Raw genomic sequence first — 24141 nt, forward strand, 5'->3', positions numbered from 1 at the left:
GATATTGTGAAAAAGTCCCTCCCCCCATTTCGTGAAACTCAAACAGAACAAGTATTTGGTACACTGCCGATTTTGAAGGCTTCCCCCTCTTGCAAAATATGTAGAAGTCTTTAATTTTTATCATAGGTACTCTTCAACTGCGAAAGACAGAATCTAAAACAAAAATCCAGAAGATCACTCTGGCTATGCACTTTGCCCCCTACTATGGAAAACATGTTAAGCCTCAAAAACCTGTGTCCAACACAACCTAAGGACTTTCATCCTTTAGCCCTGGCCTCTGTGTTAGTGAAGGCTTTAGAGAAGACTTCACTTCCTCATCTTCAGGGCAACTCAGGACAAACTTGATCCTTTTCAATTTTCTTAAAAGCGGGAACAGAGGATGCAGCTGCCAGCCTGGTTTATATCATTACCAAACACTAAGATAAAGGTTATGCATACTGAAAAGCACTCTTTTTGCATCATGAAGGTTGACCACCCAGTCAAAGAACTTTTTTATGAATCTTCCTACCATAATAATATACATAATACGATGAGATTAGCAAAAAACATTGCCTCTAACCCCGACCACGCTCTGAATCATGAATACTGCCTCTTACCATCAGGTCACAGATACAGGGCTCCACAGTTTAATAGGGTTAAACAGAAAAATGCTAATAACTAAATATGGAACACTAAAGAGCCTTCTTCCAACTTTCTGATTCTGTCTTTCTATATATATCTGTAAAAAATAGTGATATGACACTGAAGATGGGTTTCAGACTGACAACTAAACAATATTATATCGTATTCAGTCCCGATTGGTAGGAATATGTCAGCTTGCTGCATCCTGACCTGTGAGTATTTGCAAACTCTGCCTTACAAAAGCTCTACAAATCTTCCCTTGTCCTCTGCCATGTTTAGGTGACCTCACAGACTGCGTCAGGTTTAGTTATGGATTCTGGCTAGGCTTCAGGTGAAGGCATTCTTTTGTTGCTTTAGATGTTCGCTGCAGACGTGGTGTTTTTCATGTGATGGGAATTGCTGTATTTGTGCCAAAGGTGCCCTTTCAGACTGGCTAAAAAGTTGAAATTAGTTTTTTCCCTTTCTGGCATTAAAAGATCATTTCAAGGTTTTTATAAATATTAGCCAGAACTGGATGTTTGTATCTTTGGTAGATCAGGCTTGTTTTTTTTGTTTTTTTTCCAACTCCTTAGTTCAAACACATGGAGAATAAGGGAATTTCACACATGTATGAACCCAATCAGTATTAGCAGGATGCAAGTCTTCTAGCATTCTTCACTGAGCCATTATATAATACTTCAGAGAAGCTTTTTTTGTACTCTTCCTTGATATTGTACAATCAGATTCTTTTCATCATGTGTAATGGGTGAAAACAAGCAAATATTTAGGAAATCCTGCAAGGACAGCTGAATTTTATTTATTAATAATCATATTTACTGTATGGCATACATGAACATAAAAGTATTAAATGCTTTAGCTGAAACAAATGGTGATTTAGCACTTGCATCTTATTTATTAGTTAGTTTACATGTACAGCATTTATTTCACACTAAAGAAATGTCTTGAATTGTATGTATGAAGCGACTGTATGATACATTAATACAGTCTGCATACAGTATGTATGTATGTATGTATGTATGTATGTATGTATGTATGTATGTATGTATGTATGTATGCATGTATGTACGTATGTACGTACGTATGTATGTATGCATGTATGTACGTATGTACGTACGTATGTATGTATGTATGTATGTACGTATGTACGTACGTATGTATGTATGTATGTACGTATGTATGTATGTATGTATGTATGTACGTACCAGGATACAGCCTGCAATTGGAATTTCTATACATTTTTGCAGCAAAAATCTGTTATTTGTCTAGAGTGAAGTACAAATTCTCCACAGACGGGTTTCCAAGAATCCATTTGTCTTCCAGGAGATGAAATCCCAAAGCATCAGAAGAACTTCAATGTTTTACTGTGATGGATAGTTCTTTAAAACGTTGCCTTTTTTATCATCTGATCCCCTCCATTCTATATATGCAATTTTAAACCTGTTAATTTTATTATGAGTGAAACAATCCTTTAACTATAAAGTTGTTTTATGTGCATTTCCTTACTCTGTTCACTTCTGGTTCTGTTTGATGGTTGTGCAGCTCTATTTGGATGTTTATAGAAGAAGATGAAACCCTTTGGTGAAAAACCAAAAAACATGGAGCGTTTACTAACCTGGTCTACTTTGTTGAGCCAGTCCTTATTGGAGGCCAGCTCCGCCATGAAAGCCTGATGTTTGAGCCACTTGCTGTGGAGGTTTCTGGCCTCATCATATGACGTATCCTGAGCTGTCAGCATCTTTTCATTGATCCATACGTTCAGCTGAAGCATTGCGAAAGATAAAGAATATTATGCATTCATTATGCAGATTAATCCGGGATCTTCTGAGAAAAATAATCCTCATGATCCTATATAATAAAGATAATTCATCTATATTATAAAGAACTATGGCAAAATGTCACTGGAAAGACAACTACAGCGGTACAGCAATTACAACCTAAAAATAGCTGAAGAAAGAGAGCAAACCAAAAGTTAATAAAAAAGGTATAAGATGTTTTCGTGGAATTGTACTGAACTCACATCTTGCGAGTTTTGCAGGAAGTGCTGAAGGTCACGGTTATCTTTCAGCTTTCCAGACACCTCCACAGCTCGTCTCTTATTCTTGTTATGCCTGAAGAGCAAACACAAAGGAAAAGGTGTACCATAGATAAATAACAGTTTTGGACAGAGCCGGCCTTTTCTTCTCTGCCCCACAAATCTCTCTGTGACATAACTCAGTCTGCATACTGTAGACAAAATCCACCAGAGCTCCCCCTTCACTGAGGAAAAGTCGTGTCTTTCTCTGCTTCACAGGGAAGAAAAGCTCTCTGTTAAAGATCAATATCCATTATTGCAGGTGCCTGTCTATCAAGTTGAGTATTGGGAGAGAAAGCGGTGGCTCCAATGCCCTTTCTAAAGCTAATAATACAGAGGCTAGAACAACATTTTCACTGTTGAGGCAAAACTCTAAAGGAAATGGCAAGTTATTTCTGCTTAACCTTAAATTTTCAGCCTAAAATTAAAACTTTAGAAAGATCGCAGCATTATAAATCTATTAATTTTTATTAAAAATAAATGTTTTTAAGATATAGTAAAATAAAAAGGTCTAAGTCCTGTTCCAACTGTTTTAAATTGCATGTCAAGATGGTGGTACTTGGACAAACCTAGTAATTTATTGTTCTAAAAAGTTTGCCATACACCACTTATTTAACTTACTTATATACTATATACAAAACAATTTTAATACACGTTGTATCTACCTTTTGTTGTGGCCTTTGAGCCGGGTCATAATAATTAAAGGTCCTGTCGGGATTTAAATTCGAGACCGATCACACAATTTATAACTCTGTTTCAGAACATTTCAAAGGAAAAAACCATGCCGTTGTTGCTCTGCATTCATTCAGATACTGAGGTCTGTTTGTTTAGAGCAAAATTCAGAATAACACGTGGATAAAGTGTAAAATCCTATTTTTATTTAAAAAGGCAGCTTTTATTTTAAGGAAGATTAATGTTACTTCTGCTTGGCTGGTTTAGCATTCCCTCTGCAGCACCCTAACCAAACCAAATGTAAGAAGAACTCAGCAATTCTTGGCCAGAATAAAAGTTCTGCACAGTCCATGTGACCCAATCTGCCTATTCTCAACAGCAAGCGGGGGAGCATACTGAACACACAGGGATGCCAACTTCTCACTGACTGCACAGAAAAACAACAGAAAACTTGCTCAGAGTGAACCCGACTGATAAGTTATATCTCTTTATCAGGTGCTCCCCCTTTCTAAAGCCCCACAGCATCCTGTGCTGTGTGCCAGCCTAAAATAAACATTGACTGAAACTGTGGTGTTTTAACATTAGATGGACTTCAAAGCCAGGGCTCCACATGATATCATCATCACTATGTGTGTAAACACATTATCAATATTGCAAAGGACTTAAAAATGCAGCTTTTGTTCGTTTTAACGTTGAATAGTCAAGAAGACACAATTAAGATATAAGATGGAGTCTCAGAGCACACCTGACTCAGGTGATAGCCACAACAATAACAAAAGTCACTGAAAAAGTTTTGGATGCAGTAATATTGCAACCTAATTTACTACTTTGGTGCAGCCCTATGCTTTGGCATTCATTTACTAAAGTCAAAGTTAAATAGGCTCAGTTTTACAGCTTGCAATTCATATTACCAGCCTGAACATTAACTCACAAATGAAAAGTTAGTAATGGTGAGCCCAACCTATGATCTGGTCCTCAGCTCCAACTTTAGTTACTCGTGTGGCCCTTTGGAAAAATGTATTGTCCAACCCAGCCACAGAGATTAGCTGAGACATTATCACTTCACAAACACCTAAGGTCAAACTCAAGTAAGACAAATAAAGTTCACAACCTGTCCTGGACCGAGTCCATTTTCTCCTGAATTTTCCCAGAGTACAGGTTGTTGCTGTCCACCAGCCGCTGTCCGCTCTGCACGGCACCGTCGATCTTATCTTCATTGGCTTCCATCGTGCTGACGAAGTCTTCGTGCTTCTTCAAAGCCTTTTCTGCCCCTGCCAACGTGTCGGGCTTGTCTATGTGGGCCAGTGTGTACTCCTGCAACAAAATAGACATCATGGAGATGAGAAAATGAGAACATAAAAGTGAACTGTCCAGAATGACAAACATGCAGTGAGGAGCTGATGGTGCCACATTCCTCCACTCAACGTTCTCCCAGAAGTCCTGCAGCGTTGTTGATCTCATCAGGAAAGGTTTACCTGGTTATTGAGGATGGTCTCCACAGCTTTGCCGTCTCTCAGGAACTGCTGGAAGCCCAAACCCTGGTCCAGGAAGTTTTTGCGACTGTCCCACATCTTCTGCAGTTCATACCAGCCGCGGTCCAGGCCCTTCAGCCTCTGCTCCAGCTGCTGGTACTGAGGATCCTCTTCCTGGCCCTGGATGACCTGAGCTCCAGTGTCCCTCACCCGGTGGTAGTCCTCTTCATGGTTGTTTATGTCTTCTCTCACGGAGTTGTGACGGCTGAGCAACTCTTCGGCCTCTTGCAGCGAGGTGGGCACCTCCTCCGATGCCACAGCTTTCTGGGTCTTGAAAAGCCAGGACTGGAAGTCGTCCATGTCTTGGAGGAAGGTCTGTAACTTACTGACCTCACCTAGAGAGTCCTCCCTGTCTTTTAGGGTCTTTCTAAGCCTGTCCCAGGCCGTGTCTAGCTCTCCCCTGCGGGCTAAGATATCCGCTGCGTTCTCCGGGTGGTCCTGGGCCAGCTGCTCTGCCTCTGCTTTAAGGAAGGAGAGCTTGGCCTCGATGGCAGCTAGATCTCTCTCCATGCCGAAGAGTTTCCTCTGGATGGTCATGACGGCTGCCAGGTCGTTGCCCAGGTCCTGTGTGGACTCGATCACCCGTGTCTTTTCTTTGATCCAGGTTTCTGTCTCATCGCACTCCAACCTATAGTTGTGTAGACTAACAGCAGAGTCGACTTTCCTTTTCTTATCTTCCACCATGGCCTTGAACGCCTCCCACCTAGGAAAAAATTATTCATTTAAATCTTTAATTACTGTCAATTTGTCATTTTCATTCTGTAAATTTTTAACCTCAACTTCTGGAGTTTCTCAGTATAAATATACTTATTTTAATCTGACCTAAAATAAAGGGATTTAGTAAAAGAATTAGTTTATTCAGAATAAACAAGAGAAATTTTATTACATTTATCCATAATCACAAACATGATCTTTACTTAGGGCTGGGCGATATGGATTAAAAAATAAATCTCCGATTTTATCATACCAAATCCGATTATTCGATTTTTTTCCTCCTTTTTGTTTCATAAAAAGAAAGAAATTAAAGAAATTATTTTAAAACCTTGCTTTTATGTCAAGCATTTCGTCAAGGAGTTGACCTGAATTCAAAGCTGTGAAACATGCTTGTAAAACAAGATGGTAGTCGTGCAATTATGAACAATGAAAATATAACAAAACATTTGCTGCTAGTGGTATTACACATTGAGCTAAGAACAGGCTTCACTGCACTTGTGAACTTAAACTTAGAAAAAGTAAATAAGTAAATGAAGTACCTCGTATTATGGTAAAAAAAAGTTTCCACTTAACAATATTTTGACAATACATTTGCCTGAACATATATTCAGCATCATATGCTGTTCTTTTCATGGAAACCCAATGAGTGAATTGGCAAAATAAAATCCAGATTTTCCAAAAATGAAATCTTAAAGAATTGTAAATTCGAATTAATCGATTAAATCGATTTATTGCCCAGCCCTATCTTTACTCTTAACGTAGTTGAGAATAAAGTTATGATTAGTATTTATTATGTTATTTATTTGATTATGTTATTGGTAACCCGCCCTAGTTGGGTACAATATAGCTTTAAAAAGAATCACGCAATCAAACTGCTAAATTTTTATTTTAAGTTTCTATTCTAAAGTCCATTTTAAAGTCCTTTTCATGAGATGTTGCAAAACTTTTAGACTAATTGGAGGTTTGTCTGTGGCTTTATGGAGATCAATTAAATGTGCAACCCCTCCCCCACATATTGTTGCATACGGGCATCAAGCCTGTCTTATGAAAAACACAGTCAGGTTTTTGTTTTTAACCATTTTGTGGTGATACAGTAATTATACTAAAACAGGCAGAGAAAGAGAGAAGAGTGAAGAAATAAATTAAATGTCCCAAGATTAGAAATCAAACTTTGGACTCAGTTGAGGATAACTGCCTTCGTTTACAGGGGACCCACTTTACTGCTGCACCAAGCACTGTCCCTCACTGATCAGTTATTAAGGTATAACTTTGTTAAAAAATAACGTTTGGTAGGTTACCTGAGTAGATAGCCTGACTAATATCACGTTTGATAATAAAAGAGCAGGACAACAAAATGCTATTATTAATGACTAGTAAAGTCTTTATTCAATATTTTGTTAAGTCTATGTCATAATCAAAATGTTTATGTTTTAGATAACATTAATAATCAATAAATATGTACTATACCATTTTAGCAGCAGCGGGAAATATTGTTGCTTTTCTGCTTTGAATTAAACCAATTAGATCAAGTTAAACATCTCAGTTTCAAATATTTGTGTAAATACCATAAAGCTGTTATCTTATTAATTCAAGGTTGCCATCAGTCTCTAACTGACCTAAACTTACTCTCCCCATGAAGTTTAATCGTTCACCTCCCAGTATTTACTCCTGCAGCTACGACCGGGGTCGCTTTCATTGGAGAAAATAACTTATGTTAACCTTTTAAGAAGTTAGAGGCTCTTCTTAATTACAGATAAATTAAAGAAATCTTAGAAAACGTTCTCAGGCGACTACTGTACACTAAAAATGTATAGCGCCTTCAAATGTTCCCCCAGTTGTAAATAAAACAGACATGCCTTCTGTTTTTATCCACACAATTTAACTATTCACTAAAAGCACCTCTTATTCAGTCGTGTCTGGCATTCCTTGATCTCTCTGATGCGAGGGTGTCTGCTGTCCTCAAGCTGTTTTGCAGCTTTGTTGACGTCGTCTACTCTCGACTGGACATTCACCATTTCTTGAGCTAGAGCGCTTAACCTGCAAACAAGACAATTGCTAATTAAAATCACAGCAGCACTCATAATGATGCAGAAACCTCCAGCCAATGAGTTCAGTCTAGATTAATAGTCTCCAGTGATGATGTCTTTCTGGTCTACCTGTTCTGGACCACCTCCAAATCCTCCAGGGTCTCTGGCACTTCTAAGTCCACCAGCCACGTCTCCTTCATGCTCATCCAGAGCTCACAAGCGTCCGTCTCACTGAAGATGGTGTACAGAGCCATGGTGTCATCCAGTTTCTTCTGTCTCAGGTCAGCCAGAGTCAGGAGCTCCATGTAAAGGTCCTTGATGTCGTTCAGACGCCTCTGAATGTCAGGGGTGTTTTGTAGCTCCTCTGGCAGCGCGTTAGCCTGCTTGGACAGCGCTTCGATGGTGGCTCCGTTCTTGATGGCTTCATTTCGCAGGTTGTTCTGGTTTTTCAGGAGCCGCTGAGTTGTGTACTCGTCGTGGCCGACGTCGTCGCTGCTCATCTGTCTCTTGGCATCAAGCAGCCAGGCCTTGAGTTCGTCGGCGTCACCCTGAAACTGGAAGAATGTCTGGGTGTCCTGGAGGTTCTGCTTTCGAAAGGCGGCTAAGTCCTCCAGCTGCTGCCACTGCCTCCGGATGTCGTCCCTGCACTCCTGGATCTTTGGAGAGCCGAAGTGCTTTGCCTGAATCATCTTGTCCCCTTCAGCCAACACCTGCTCCAGATTGGTGCGGCGCGCTCCAAGCTCATCCTCGAAGGCGCTGTGCTTGCTCTGGAGCACCAGCACGCTTGTCAAGTCCTTGCCGTAATCCAAGGAGGAGAAGAGTTGCTCCTTCTCCCTGACCCAGCTCTCTAGCTCAGTCACCTCCCACAGGAAGTTCCAGAAGCGGCGGGACTGCTCCAAGCGAGCTCTCCTCTGTGCAGCGAGGGCACAAAGCTCCTGGTAGCAAAGGTCCAGGTGTTGCACCCTGTCACGAATCACCTGGGGATCACATGGTTTGTAGCCTGGAAAGAGAAAGAATATAAAAAAAATGTGTTTGTTAATAGCTATTAGGACATGATGTACATCCTACTTCATATTTTTCATTTTTGTTCCAGGGATGATAATGATGACGTATGACTAAGCGGGGGCCAGTGACTTTCATTAAGGTATACCAAGGAAGCTGCAGCTTTAAAATCAGAAAACCTTTCTGACATAAGGTTCTTACAGTAACGGAAGACTTTCAGCCTTTTTCTTTGCTTACAAGAAAGATACAATCCGATGTTTGCAAATATTTTTGGTCAAATGCAGTTCAAAAACTGCGGCTGATCTAAAACTGCAGCAAGAGTTCTGATTAATCTTTTTGACAGAGCTTATAGTAGGGCTGGACAATAATTCAATATCAACATATATTGTGATATAACTTGAAATTTCCAATATTTCAATATACATTACAGTCTATGATTACAGCATTTGTCACTGAGTAACATTTTGGGATTTATGTAATTGTATGTTGTTATAAACATGGCAAAATCATTTTCATAGGTTTGTACAGGAATCTGTTGTGGCCATTCTTTGTAGTCTTTCTGAGGCTTTTATTTTGTTTATATCGATATCGTAATTATATTGTATTGACAGAAATTAAGAAAGATATTGTGATATAAGTTTTGGCTAAATCGTCCAGCACTAGCTCATAGTTAGAGCGGCTTAGGTTATCCTGAGCTATCTCTGTAGTTACGCTGCTGTAGGCTTAGGCTGAAGGAGAGATCAAGATCTATTTTTCACACTCTGAGTTCTCCAATTTTGCATTAATTTTTATATTTCAACTTTGAACTTTATGTTTTCCCTTTATGTTTTTTTCTTTTCTTTTCATAGTAGGTACACTTTATCTGACATTCTGTTGGCTGTGGGCCAGATTATCTGCTATTACCCTCCAACATAGAAAGGATTGCTGGATAAATGTGTGCTTCTGTGCTTTGTGTGTCTTCTCTAACAACCAGTCAGTCTAGGTAGATGGCTGTTCATACTGAGCCTGGCTCTGCTGGAGGTTTTCCTCCCTGTTAAAGTGGAGTTTTCCTCTCCACTGTCGCTTCATGCTTGCTCAGTATGAGGGATTACTGCAAAGCCATGTACAATGCAGACGACTGTCACTGTAGCTCTACGCTTCTCCAGGAGTGAACGCTGCTTGTCGGGACTTTGATGCAATCAACTGGGTTTCGTTAGATAGGAAACTTTTTGACCAATCTGTCTATATGATTTGATTGAACATGTGTTGTGTATTGGTGCTATATAATTGAATTTATCAATCTGTCTGTCTGTCTATCTTAAATCTTAAAATTAGTATAACTGGATGATGAAGAGGTAGAAAGTCATTTCTCCAAAGTACAATAAAATTCAGGTCTGCAACATATCTGATTCATTCCGAATGTCTAATCAATGCAGTGTTAACAGTTTCACAAAAAAAAAACATGTTTTTTTTTAAGCTATTGGTTTCCCAGAGGTGTAATGAGTGTGTTTCACTTACTATCTCCATTTGCAAACTTCAGAGCAGCAGCACTGGCACTCTGCACCCTTTCTGCCTGCAGGGCGATATCGTTCTCTAGCAAAGCATGTTTTTGCAGCAAGTCCTCCACCTCTAACAAGTGTTTCCCAAAGTCTGGAGAGAGCAGTCGAGCCTGAACAGACACTTTGATTAGGTTTCTTCATCAAATGTTAATGTTTTTACGAGTCAATATATATATATATATTATTTATTTATTTATTATTATTTTTTTTTACCTTCATTTCATCCATCCAGCTAATGATGTAGAGCATCTCCTGGAAGATCCTCTGCAGGGTGAGGTTCATATCCAGACGCCCCCTTCGGGCCTTCAGCAGCTCCTGCAGGTAGTCCCACAGCCGCAGGATGTTGTCCTTTCGCACGTCGATCCGTTTGGCGTCATGGTAACGCTCAGACTCCAGCTCCTTGGAGATGTTGACCAGCGCCTGAACGCGCTCCTTGTATGCGGCGATGTCTGTCTCGATGGCGTCGTGCTTCTTCTTCGCTGCTTCTACAGCTGGCAGGTCGTAACCAAAGTTATCCTGTGGAGTGTGCAGAATGAATTGTACATTAGTAATATGTACTTCCTTTCAGGTGATTTTTTTAATATAACTTAATGGTAGTAATGAGTTTTAAAAGTGAATTTTTAAAAGTGACTAACTAATTTAAAATCAGTAACAGTTTACAGTAATTTCCTAACCTGAGCCACTAGTCTCTGGTTCTCCTGGAGCCACGTCTCCCTCATGGCCGCCTTCCTGTCAAATCTTCGCGCCATCTGTTCCAGCTTCTCCTGCCGGATCAGCTCATCCCTCAGGACACGCTCCCGTTCGTGCTCCGCCCTTTCCAGACGCTCCCAGGCCTGCACAGGGATGATGAGAAGCATCCTGAGTCTTTGTAGTGTTAGCAAGTCTCGTCGTTTTAGCATCGACAGCAATGTGAAGGGGTTAAAAAATTTAGATGCTGCCTTCTGTTTGATCTCATCCATGATGAAAAGATCAGAGGTTGAAGTCTATCAGGACATCATGGTATGAGTTTGGATGCTGAGATACAAATTGCGATTGTTTTTTTGTTGTTTTTTTTACATACACTGTGAAAGAGTATTCATACCTCATGAACATTTTCACATTTTAGCATAATGTGAAAAGAAACTGAAATGTATTTTACCGGAACGCTATGTGATGCACCAACACAAAGTAATCCATAACTGAGAAGTGGAGCAAAAATTAGACAGGACTTTCAAAAATGTTGAAATGTCAATATGAAATGTGTGGCATCCATTTGTATTCAGCCCCTCTGATAATCATAAATAAAATCCAGTGCAAACAATTAGTAAATAGAGCCACTGGTATCTAATTAAATCTCAGCTTTTCTGTGAAGCTCACAGAAGTTTGCTAGAGAACGACTGTGAACAAACAAAAAACAAGTCAGGGAGAATCCATAGAAATGTTTAAAAACATTATAGTTTATGAAGCAAAACAGCATTATTTCATTTTTCATTATTTCATTTTACATGAATCTGTTGAAAGGTCACATATTGTTTGTGCACCCCACAAATCTGTTTTTTATAGAAGAATTGCAAACAAAGGCATTATTGAAAGCAAGCCACAGAAGGGAATGTGTTTTTGTGCCAACGTACAAGAATCTGTGTGGCAGACAACTAACTGAGGAGCCGCCTGAACACCTCCTCACCATTATTAAAAAGAATTGCTCATAATTAAAATGAGGGGTATCCAAGTAAAACAGTTCACATCACTTTTGTGGTTTTTAAAGGTGGCACTGCAAAGGGCGAGCCGTGGGTGGCCATGGCAGTCGTAATAAATTTGACAGCCACCCCAATCCCCCGGCCAGATAATGGGTCATTTATTTAAAAAGCCTTTTAAGAAAGGGCAAAACATTCTTCAAGAAAGTTCTTAACATTTTTGTGATTTATTTATTTATTTATTTATATGTTTTTCTGTGATGGTTTTAAATGCCTGCTTGATGCCTCTACAAATGAAAACAGCATAATTAAACCCTTGAAACTGTGTTTTGGGATTGGATTTTGGGGTCCTACCTTAAATCCACATTACATCCTAGTAAGAAACACTAAATGTTTTAGGTTCAAAATGTATGAATACACCTGCAAAGCACTGCAACATATGAGAGATTATTCATTTATGCCTGGCGAACAACACAATAGTTGTAGAGCTTATTTAATGTATTGTTCAGTATGGTTTACCACAGTAGAAGCAGTTGGCTATTTAATCAACACCTCTATGAATATTTTTGTCTTAGACTTTTTTAACGTCTGGACAGAGTGAAACTTTCGTCTCCTCTACACTAATGGTAGAGCAGACCTCTGCTTTGTCTCAGGACAACCTCTCACCCTGTTGATGTCTGAAACCAAGGCTCCCTCTTTTGGCGTGTAGACCCTCTGGTTGTTGGCCCTCATGCGACTCTGAATGGTGAAGAGCAGCACCTCCAGGTTCCCTTTCTCCTGGAACCTGAGAAAAATAAATACATTTCAACCACAGGGGGAGGGGGGGTTGCAGAGACCAGCACATCTCAAAACAAAATAATCCAAATGTAGATCAAGACAGGAATAGAGTGACTGATTTCAATAAGACTCACTTGGGAGGCTTCTCTACAGTGCGGTACGTGTTGAAGGCCTGAAGCTGCTGCTGGACTCCAGTCAGGGAATTGGCAAGCTTTCTGTTGTTCAGCACCACGATGGTCTGCTCGATCCACGTCAGCAAGTCCGAAGCCAGCGTCTCATACTTATCGATCATCTTCTCCGTCTCTATAGCTTGATCCAGAACCTGAAGAAGAGAGGCGAAGATAAACAAGGGTGCTGGCTCGACAGACTGATGAGTGCATGCTGTGTTTCCATCTCACCTTTCCAACTCTCTTTCCCTCGACAGCGAGCTGCTTCATCTTCGAGAAGTAGTGGTAAAATGCCACAACATACGTGATGATGGATTTTTCATCTGGGTTCTCAGTGAAAACATCTGCACGACAAAACGACAGAGAGTTAAACACCGCAACAAGAGGCATCAGCTCTCCTGAAGTGTTTATTTTCCACCGGGATTAATGCTGATAAACATTTATTTCTGCACAGAGGTCTTCAGTCAGCATCTGCCACTCGCCTTCTGGGTCTAACAGCTTGGTCACGCCAAGCTTCTGTTCTGCCACATTAAAGGCGTTCTGGAGGTTGTGGGTTGGATTGGACCGCTTGAGTTTGGTATAGTCCACCAGATCTGGCCTAGGAGAGAGATGAAAGAGGGAAAATGAGGGGAGACACAGAGCGGGCGGGTTTGGATTGTGCTTTAGATGTCCATGCTGGTGAGAGCAGGTTTCATTGTTCGTCTTTCCTTACCGGTGTTTGTGGATGAGGGCGTTAAAGGCCATTCCATCTTTCCAGCTGGTGGTGAAGTTTGTGATGTTGACGTTTGGGTATCTGTAAAATAACAGCGATGGGATGTCACTGGCTGAACATGAAAGGGTATGTTTGTGAAGCCCAGGCTTTATATCTGTGTCTGGGGTTTTTATATAACACCGAACCTTTTATTTACAGAAACTCACGCCTTGAAGAAAAACATTTTTTTCTACAGACCAATTTGTATGGCTCTGCATTGCTCCACCAGTTCAACACTTGTTCTGTTGATTATCTTTCTTAGATGTAGCAATTACACTCATTAACAAAAACAGCTATCGGTACCACTTTACAAAAAGGCTCCCAATGGTAGCTGTGGATGTTTATAAAGCAGTGATAAAGTATTTTCCTTTCACATTACAATTACTCCCCACTTTGTGTTTGTATATCACATAAAATCTGATAAAATACTCGTTTGTGGTAGTAATGGGTTTGAATACTCTTACAATGCAATGTATTTATTCTTAACACAATTTAAGGAATTAAAACACTGAGGCAGACATGCTAACCAGCAAGCGGCAGATGCTAACTCCAACAAGAGGTTAGGCTAGTTTAGTTAAAGCTAGCCATAGCTAGTTATCTTAAATCTTTTCAGGGAGGTTTTTTAAGGGAGGAAGAACTGAATAATGACTAATAAGGATAGGCGTATTTAAGTGCAGGCGGGGTTATCCACGCTATCATTACACGTCATCTGCCTAAAGGCGTGATTGGTGGGCGGGGGGGGGTCAGGTCAATGGGGGGGGGGAGTGATATCCCGTACTTTATGTGTTTAAGGAAGCAGTGGGTATATGCGTTACACAACTGTACCTCCTAAACATGCACCTGGCTGCACATTCCCTTGACAATTCCTGCTGGATGTTTACAGCAGCTTGGTGATGCTAAGGGTCACATAAAATACCTACCCTGCAGTTTTCATCTGACACCACAGAAGAAGAGCATCTTTAGCTGAGTGTGTCTCCTTCTGGTCTGCCTGGCCCGTTTCCACGATAATGTCTTGTATCTGATGAAGAACAGGAAGCACAGATGGACGATAAATAATAAAACTTACCTAATATTTTATTTTTACAAGGAAAGAAGGAGGAAAACAGATAACTTAGAGGACGCTGCGTTAGGGAATAATTTGCGACTCTGATCCTTTGGTTTTCATCTATGTGTAAAATTAAGCTAATCTCCAGTGATGTATCATTAATGTTATTAGTCAGAGAGGATTGTTACAAAACTCAACAGCGGCTAAGATGGGTGGAAAATAGGTGGTAATGACTGTATTTCTTTTCCCACACACTGGGCCAGTAATTAGAGCGGTGATGTGATACAAGAGACAGGTCCTAAGAGATTGCTAAATTTAGCCAGCTGTGGTTCTCCTTGGTTAATGCAGCCCGAAAAATACAGCCTGTTTCTTTCTTTTACTTATCTTTTGAAGAAGCTGAATAATGGAGCAGGGCTTATTGTTTGAACCGTCTTTTCCAAAAATAACTGTTCTGCTGTCAAATTAAAAATAAATATATGGCCCCCCTCCTGGAGGATAAAAGTGAAAGTGACATGTTTGATGTGCTTCTAAAAAATGAAAGACTGGAGCCCAAAAGGCATGGTTTCCAGAAGAAATAATCCCGAAGCAGCAAATGTAAACGTTCCTCATTGTTACCTGCCTGTGGACACATAGAACTAAAAAAACAGGAAGTGAGTTGACCTTTTTGTTGCAGGTTGGAGAACAATAATCCCTAAAATTTAAGATTGTTTTGCTTAACTGCAAATATGGACAGCAAATACAGCAACAAAAAATGTGTAATTATCTGAAAACTAAATTAAACCAGACCAAATTTTTAACTGCTTTGGTTTGTATTCCCACTCTAGAGGGAATGCAAACAGAGATAGTAATCCTGGTACCACTAATCCTGTTAATTGCTAATATAAGATGATAAAGAGAGTTTAAATTGTTAGCTCTGTAAATTTATTTCTCCTTTAGCTTATATTAATAATGGAGCGCAGCAGAGCTGTGTAATATTGACTGCTGACATCACCTCTGGACCTGATATAAACAACGATCAATCAAATACAGACTTCCATATGCTCCTGTTTAGTACCAATAGGCCAATGAACCTGAAAGTGAGTGTGTGCCTATCTAACAACATCTTGCAATTTACACGCCTAAAAGAAACCTGTGTGAGTCGGTCACCAAAACTGAGTCTAGTCCAGCGGCACTGCTCATAAATAAGTAACAGAGATTATTTTAGTTGTATTTTATATTTATTGGACTGGATGTACCTCTGATCTGTACAATACATTCATATTCAGTAATGTATAATATGTTTGGAATATCTGTCAGATTAAATAACTTTTTAAAAATAACAACCTTTAAGCAGATGTAATACACCCTTTTCATAAAACCCACGATTACTAATTAAAAATGTTCTCTTAATAGGTCTGATGTAATGTTTTAATCTTGAATGTCGTGTTTTCAGTAGCTAAAAGCGAAACATTATCATAATTAACAGAAATAAAGGCTTGAAAACATCAGGCTGAATGTAATTCATTTAGGTTTACGGACACTTCGTACATGAGGCCACTGGATAGAGTGACTACAGTTTTGCTGCTTCGCGTTTTAACATTTTCTCCCTGAAACGTTAAAGGTTTTCGGAGCCTCAGTTTACCTGGAAACGCAGGATGATGGTCCAAATGAGGCCGAGGATGAGACGGTGGTTGCCGTCGACAATGTCATGGGACCCCATGTTCTCCAGGTGAACCCTCTGTTCTTTGAGAAACTGCAAGGCCTTGTCCACATTTTCCAAACAGTGGATACGCATCCGGCCTTTAGTGGGCTTTGGCTACAATGGAAACATAGACGAAAAAGAGAACGGGAAATGAGAACGTTGGGAAGACAACCATAAGCTTTGCGGATCATAAACTAAGCTGCGACAACAGCTCACCAGACGTTCTCCAGACAGGACCTCCAACAGTTTAATTAGCATCCGTCCGTCACGCAGGTCCAGGTAGAGGTCAGAGATGCGACAGCCAACGCGGGACAGGATCGAGTTGACCCATTTAGTAAAGGTCTTCTTTTGAACTGCCTCACGCTCATCTGGAGAGGGCACATAGTTAAGAAAGAACATGAGCCCCATGAATAATGCAGCACCCTCACAGCTGCAGACTGAAGACATCACTGTAGCTGGTAGGGATTTACTGTCTCCAACAAGGGCGCTTCAAAGATGGCTGTGCATGTTAGTGTTTGTCTGTGGAAAGCTGAGGAGAAATCTTATCAGGGAAGCTAATGCTGTGGAAAAATATGAACCTTATACTACAGTACCTTCTAAACGTATTTATACCCCTTTAACTTTACCACATATTATCACATTAAAACCACAAACTTCAATATTTATACTGGTATTTTATGAGCTACACCAACACAATGTAGTTGATTGTTGTAAAGTGGAGGGACAATGACCCACGGTTAAGCCCCCATAGTCAATACTTTTTGTTACGGTTACAGGTGCAGCTCATTTGGGATATGTCTCCATCAGCTTTGCACAACTGAAAGTTTGCCATTTCTTCTTCGCAAAATAGGTCAAGCACAGTCAGAGTGGATGGAAAGCATTGGTGAATTTTAAGTTTTCCCACAGAATATTGATTGGATTTAGGTCTGGACGTTGGAGCTTTCAAACTAATGCTTATACTTTTTTCACTTTAGCTCAGGCTGTTTGTTTAGGGTCGGTGTACTGCTGGATCGTGAACCTCCACCTCAGTCTAAAGCTGTGTTGCAGTCTCTAACAGCTTTGCTACCCAGATTCTCTTGTGTTTACCCGACTTCATCTTCCTATAACCTTTGACCAGCTTCCCTTTAGCGGCTGAATAAAAGAATGCCCACAGCATGATACTGCCACAACGTTTCACCAAGGGCTTGGTGTGTTCCAGATTATGCAACATGTTCGTATCCACTATATGTAAACTTCTCCATATATGCAAAAAAGTTCCCACCTGAGCTGCAGACTTCTGCAGCTTCTCCAGAGTTAACAAGGGTCTCTTGGTTAGTTCTCAAAAAGTTGCTTTGCTTGTCCAGCCTGTCAGTGTAGGTGGACAGCCATGTCTTGGTGGGTTTGCAGTCTTTCAAGTTTCAGATAATGGATTGAGCTCAGTGAGACGTGCAAAGCTCAAGATATTGATTTATAACCTAACCCTGCTTTAAGATTCTCCACAAATGTATCCCTGACCTGTCTGCTGAGTTCTTTGCCTTGCATGATGCTTTTTATTCACTTGTGTTTTTCTTTTTAGATTTTATCTGTAGAAAAGTTCAGAAATCATAATGTAATGTTCTTTCCACTGCACAGGTATGCGCAACTTTGTGTTGTTTCTGTGCGTTGACACGTTGGATGTTTTTTTTTTTGGCTGCGACGTGACAAAAAGTCAAATATTTCAAAGGGTATGAATAAATCTGCAAGGCACATTGCTACAGAGACAAGCTGGACTGACCAGATAAACATTGCATCAAGGGAACTATGTCTGCATCTGTTCAACATATTTCTGTGGGAACCAAAATTAGCCAGAGCAAGGTGAACAGAAGGGCAGTGCTTCTCATTACACTAACCTTGATTTCACTCTCAGCTAAAGGCAGATACACACATTTATTCACACGCGCTGATTTAAAAGTTTATTATGTCAGCGATAAGACATTCCCAGCCCCAGTTGTCCCAGCATGCACCACATCAGTTCCCTTTAGTCTCCATACTGAAGGTTGCCCTGTTTATCCGTGACTCCATAGTGAACTAAAATCAGGCAGAGCACAAAGCTGCGAGGAAGAAGAAACAGCTAGAGCAGAGATGTTAGAGGTTCTGAATTATTGGGTTATAGGCCGTGGGCCAGAATCTGTAGGACGCTTCCTTAAGAAGTTTCGTATGAACTGTCAGGGGGCAACTTTCTTCCACCAGGATAAGTTGCTACACATAGCAGTGATCTCAAAACACCAATGTTCCCACGTTTTCGCTTGCACATTAATAAGTTATAGCCGATAAAAAATCTAAACTGTGGCGCTCCGGTCCAAGAGGTCACGTGATTCGATTTTTGCTGCTCAGCCAATCAGATCGCTGTATTGTCAGCTGTGCGCGTTCATCAGTTCATCATGGCTGCGCTCGTAAGATGTTTGTATGCATTTGTTTCCAGATGAAGAAAGCCCAATAATAGCATTTTCTGGCGCCAGCTGGCAGAGATCTTGATGGCAAGAAAAAAATAAATAGCCCAGACCATCTGTCCATCCATCCATCCATCCATCCATTTTCTAACAGGCTTATCCCCGCTGGGTTTGCGAGGTGCTGGTGCCGAGCTCCAGCTGTCAATGGGTGAGACGCGTTGTATAAACTCGTTGTGCCAAACGAGTTATCCCCTTCGGAATTTGTAGAATTTTGTATTGTATTTTTGAAATCAATAAAAGTTTTAACCTCCAGCTTTGTGAAGTCTAAATATTTTAAACATCACATTCTAGTAAAATGAAATTTATTTTTTTTAAACTCCTAATACGTTGTTCTATTTTTAAAAGAGACATATCTCGTTTTCTTAATACGGTTAATATCTCGATAAGGTTCTTGGTTGAATTAAAATCTTATTAAATCTGATAATTTTGGCTGTGCCTTTATTCAGTGTTCATTTGATCACACGTGAAATCCGCTTTATATAATCTATTCATGCGGGTTTAGCTACCAAAAAAGAAAAAAAGAGAACCAGCAGACAGCTGTGATGGACTTAGGAAGGTGGATTTTGGTTTCAGCAGACAGACATTCGACAATCTAATAACATAAAGCTAATATTTTCGTGACACATCTGGAAATGACCGTTTTCTTTCTCATAACGTATTATACTGGATGGATGGATGAACGATAATGTAACGACACCATTGCTATATTTCGTTAAGAAAAGTAAAACATCCTCATTTCCACGCCTAATAGGTTGGAAATGAGGCGGAGTTGACTAGATTCATTCTTCCAGCTGAATGCGCTCTTGGCGCAGGGAATACAAATTCTGGCGGGGATAAGTCGTTTGGCACAACGACACCTGTGCTATCCTAGCGCAGCAGGTCTTGGTGATATCACAGTAAATTGGGCAAAAGTCTGGACTATTTCTGCCCTGCGATGGACTGGTGACCTGTCCAGTTTATACAACGCCTCTCGCCCATTGACAGCTGGAGATAGGGACCGGCACCTCGCGAACGCAGGGATAAGCGTGTTAGAAAATGAATGGATGGATGGATGGATGAATGGATGGATGGATGGATGAATGGATGGATGGTCTGGGCTATTTATTTTTTTCTTGCCATCAAGATCTCTGCCAGGTGGCGCCACAAAATGCTATTATTGGGCTTTCTTCGTCTGGAAACAGACACAACAGAAACAACCATCTTACGAGCGCAGCCATGATGACGTGGTAAACTCGCTCAGCTGACAATACAGCGATCGGATTGGCTGAGCAGCAAAAATCGAATCACGTGACTTATTGGACTGGAGCGCCACAGTTTAGATTTTTTATCGGCTATAACTTCTTAATGTGCAAGTGAAAACGTGGGAACATTGGTGTTTTGAGATCACTGCTATGTGTAGCAACTTATCCTGGTGGAAGAAAGTTGCCCCCTGACAGTTCATACGAAAAGTCACCGTACAGATTCTGGCCCACGGCCTATTAAGAAGGAGACAAAACGCAAGGTGAGATCGAGGAGGAGACATAAACTCTGAACAGAAGCAAACTTGGCAAGAGGAAGAGCCCCCCTGGGATGCAGCCTTTCAGGTTTACTGTGCAGAGGCATAGTGAGATAAACAGAACAAAACCCATCACCCAGAGTATCTCCCCTGCTGAGGCCAAAAACACCCAGTAAGCTCCTTTACAGCTCCAGCTGAATTCCCAGCACCATCCAGGAGACCGACTCAAGAGTTACAGTATGTAAAACACATGGTGCAGCAGGGTACAGTAAATAAATCATGCCCCACTCTGCTCCCCTCAGCAGAACAACAGAACACACCGCTCCGCCGCATCCGCTCGGATACCCGACGTAATGAAAAAGTAATGGAAATTAAAACATGAAATAATTCAAAGCTCCATTAGCAGCACAAATGCTAACAGAGCGGGAACAGAAAACGGAGACAAAAGAAGAGCCCGACTAAAAACTGTGACAAATCCTCTCTGAACTATCTGGGGTGCCGAGGATTTTGCGGCGCAGCCAGCCAGAGGCCAATTAAAGTGCATCCCCACACTGTTTTGCCGTATCGTATCACAATAAGAGACCTTGAGAAGGGACAGCATGCGTGCAGAGGGAGGTTCTCGGCTAAGTGGGCAGCAATGGGTAAACAGAGGGAGTAATAGGGGGCAGTTATTGTTTTCCTGCATCCTGCTAAGCTTTCTGCAGACGAGGAATAGCTTGATCTGACAACAGCTCCGAGTAAACTGAACAAAGCCTTAAGCGCTCTTTTGAAAAGTAAGCTCTGTTTAATCCTTAAAATCCATCAGTGTTTTTTTTTTTTGTTTTTTTTACAGAGCGGAACAAGATTAAAAATGATCAATGTGATCAGAGATACTGCATACAATACTATCTAAGATTTGAGCATATCAGCATGAGAGATATATTCCAAGGATTTAAGGCTTCTTCACTAAATCAGAGGGGAAAATGAAAACATGATGATAATCATCACTAAATATCTGTTTTTTCATATATCCAAAAACATGCTATTAAAATAGCATTAAATATATGACTAATGAATCAGTTATGGAGTGTTTCCTTAAAATGTATACAGTGGCAGCTTTTCATATGGGCAGCATTAGAAACGGGGATTCTCAAGCGCCTGATAAAAATGAAGAAACTATTTGGCAGCTGTGTTTTGAACAAGTTTTCTATTGCTGGTGCCCTTGCTTGCTGCAAAAATAGGGACAGTATGTTTTCCACTTGGCGTGGGAAAGAACAGCAGTTTGTAAAGCTAATTTTAATTAGCTTAACGACGTCATTCATGTTTATTGATTTGGATCCAGCAGAATGACATTCTTGCTTGAGGCACCATGGAACAGGGGCCTACATCTTCTTGGGCATCTTGTAACGAAAAAAAGCAAAGCAAGATAAAACTATTTTCAGCTTATCAAAATTACCAAGTTATTAAACAAAACATTTTGGCTGAATTATGTGACATGTGTCACGTAAGGGTCAAAGTCTTTCTGAAGCAGCTGCATCAGCTTTGTTGTTCATTACCTTCCACCTATAAAAGAAACAAAAAATCTGGATTATTATTTTAAATCTTTGCGCAGTTGTAAGTTTGAAGCTCCAGGTCTGCCGCTCTGCTGCTCTTCCAGACAACTGCTGTTGTTTCCACTGATTGATTCTGTGATTAGAGCCTCTGACTCAGCTGACAGGATCCTCTCAACATACGACGCTGTGTTTAGCCTTTCTGCTCCTGTTTTGTTCTCAACAAACTCCGTCTGCTCTGCTGTTTGCTGCACTTCTTTTGGAAACAATTTCTTTTTTCAAGTGCCATTAACGGTCGCAGGTGATTATCTGTGTTTCCTGTCAGGGAGTGACCTCTGTGATTACCATCTGTGGCTTCAGCAACGAATGGCAAGTCTGTACCAACGAATGCTGTTTCTAAGTAGTGTACAAGGTTTTTCTGATCTCTCCGTGCCATTAAAGTTTTTTTGGGGTTAAGATTGGTACATAGATACTGACGTTTGATTTACATTTAGCATGCAGGTTACACATGCATCATTTGTCTCGTTTTCAGGATTTTATTTCTACAAACTCCTGAGAGGTAACGCAATACTCTGTTTGGATTTTTATCAAGGAATGCCTATACTATAGAGGTACTGTAGATGTTTGACCAAGAGGAAAACACACAAACACAAATTTTCTCTCATCTTTCAACCATTTCCATCTTGTTAGCTGTGAAGTAAAAGTCTCCTAGTATTTTAGTATTCTCAAAAAAAATGGTTTTCTCCATTTCCTTTTTTATTTTCAAATTTCAGTTTACTGATTTGAAATGAGATTCTGAATTTTTATTTCCTTGCTATGAAGTGTTGGAGATTTCAAAAATGAAAAAAGAAACCGTACCCTGGAATGACCTACTTTGACTTAATCTGTCTCTAAATGCACAACGTAAGTAGGCATATTTTTATGGGTAACTAAATATTCTTGGCCACAAAATTCAGTTATTTATCTATTTTTTTTGTTCTCTTTTTCAACTTTTTTTTGTAATTTCCCCTTGTAGGTGCAACATTTTATTTGCCGGTTGTGATTGGTTGCTCTCATCCAACAGAATACTATGTGCCGATTGGATAAATTAATCCTGATTGGCTGATGGTGTGGTTTATTTACATACGCCATGTCAAGCTGTGACCACAGAGACAGAGCTGACCGCGAGCAGAAGGAGCAAGAGTTCGTCAGAGTTTAGTTCGTGCCCCGAACCTGTATTGAGTGAGCATGTGTGAGATGGAAAAGCAATTATTTTTATCTTCACATATATGTATGCTCTTACATCAGTATCCCTGCACGCTAAAGCTCCTGTATCTGCAACAGAGGAGTAGTAAATCTCCCAGACGACATAAGCTAATGCTTTCTGTTTAAATATTGGCTTCATGGACACGGATAGCCCAATGTCGCCCTAAGCTCCCCCGCTGAGCTGTGCATCCCAGGTGCGCAGTTCTGCACATGTAACGCTCTGTTTCAATCATAGAACAAAACGTTCTGCCGCTGCACGAGTTAATGCAGGAAAATGTTAATCAGCTGACAGCTCAGCAGGCTGCAAAATGTTGAAGCAATAAAGCAAACCCTTCCATTACGTCTCTGTTTAGTTGTAAAGGCATGGGAGGATAATGTGGCTAATTATAACACAGGTTATGGTGGAGCTCAGCTCAAGCTGACATTTAGATTCAAAAAAGGTTAAAGCCTGTAGCAAACTACAACACTGCGGTGGTTGACCACTAAAGAAAATATCATGCTAAGTTACCAGAGCTGGTGCTGAATACGTATGCATGGATAAGATCCTTGTTTACACTGTAAAAAATGTTTTGTACGCACCAGATCCATGTTTTTGTTTTCTAAAATCAATATAGAAAGATCTTTTATTTGACCTTCAGTTGTAACATTTAAATGTAAATGGAAGCCTGCAGTGGCACATTTAAAGTTGACTTGATTTAAAATAGTTCAATAATTCAGTTACATTGTTTTTTTTAGGAATATTGACATTTACACTGTTATCTTGTCCACTATTTGCCAACCAAGGAAATAACCATTTTTAAATGATATTGTTTTTTGAAATGTTGGCTGAATTGTCCACTAGTTTGTCCTAGTTAAGTAAGTTGAGCAATGACTAATCATATAATTTTTTTTGTTCTTAACTATAAAGAACCTGTGCTGTAAAAAAATGTTGTGTGGTATAAAAACTGGTATGATATGTTGCTTTTTTTGTATCATTTTGGAAGCCCTAATAAGAAGCTCAAGACATTTCCCCTCTGTAATTCTTTTCCCTTTGTTTTAAAATAATAATAAAACCTTTACACAGCAGCATGATGTCTGCTCCTAATATAAATAATTGACTGCTCACTGCTAGAAGACCAGAAAAAAATTCTGTT

At 40.2% G+C, this 24141-nt stretch overlaps 1 protein-coding gene across 2 annotated transcripts in view; it reads right to left on the reverse strand.

Moving 5' to 3' along the window:
- Positions 1–24141, reverse strand: part of sptb (spectrin, beta, erythrocytic) — a 75283-nt gene that overhangs the window by 24940 nt on the left and 26202 nt on the right. For both annotated transcript variants that reach the window (XM_036150773.1, XM_036150772.1), the window contains 17 exons: positions 16488–16639; positions 16212–16385; positions 14466–14563; positions 13507–13587; positions 13277–13392; positions 13026–13138; positions 12762–12949; positions 12517–12634; positions 10852–11010; positions 10391–10693; positions 10137–10287; positions 7767–8637; positions 7510–7647; positions 4840–5599; positions 4476–4678; positions 2639–2729; positions 2234–2380 (listed from right to left, as the gene is read on the reverse strand). In XM_036150773.1, coding sequence (XP_036006666.1) covers positions 2234–2380; positions 2639–2729; positions 4476–4678; positions 4840–5599; positions 7510–7647; positions 7767–8637; positions 10137–10287; positions 10391–10693; positions 10852–11010; positions 12517–12634; positions 12762–12949; positions 13026–13138; positions 13277–13392; positions 13507–13587; positions 14466–14563; positions 16212–16385; positions 16488–16639 — 3863 coding nt within the window. The remainder of the gene's footprint in view (positions 1–2233; positions 2381–2638; positions 2730–4475; positions 4679–4839; positions 5600–7509; positions 7648–7766; positions 8638–10136; positions 10288–10390; positions 10694–10851; positions 11011–12516; positions 12635–12761; positions 12950–13025; positions 13139–13276; positions 13393–13506; positions 13588–14465; positions 14564–16211; positions 16386–16487; positions 16640–24141) is intronic.

The sequence above is a fragment of the Fundulus heteroclitus genome, chromosome 19 (genome assembly GCF_011125445.2).
Source record: "Fundulus heteroclitus isolate FHET01 chromosome 19, MU-UCD_Fhet_4.1, whole genome shotgun sequence".
In the NCBI taxonomy this organism is placed as follows: Eukaryota; Metazoa; Chordata; class Actinopteri; order Cyprinodontiformes; family Fundulidae; genus Fundulus; species Fundulus heteroclitus.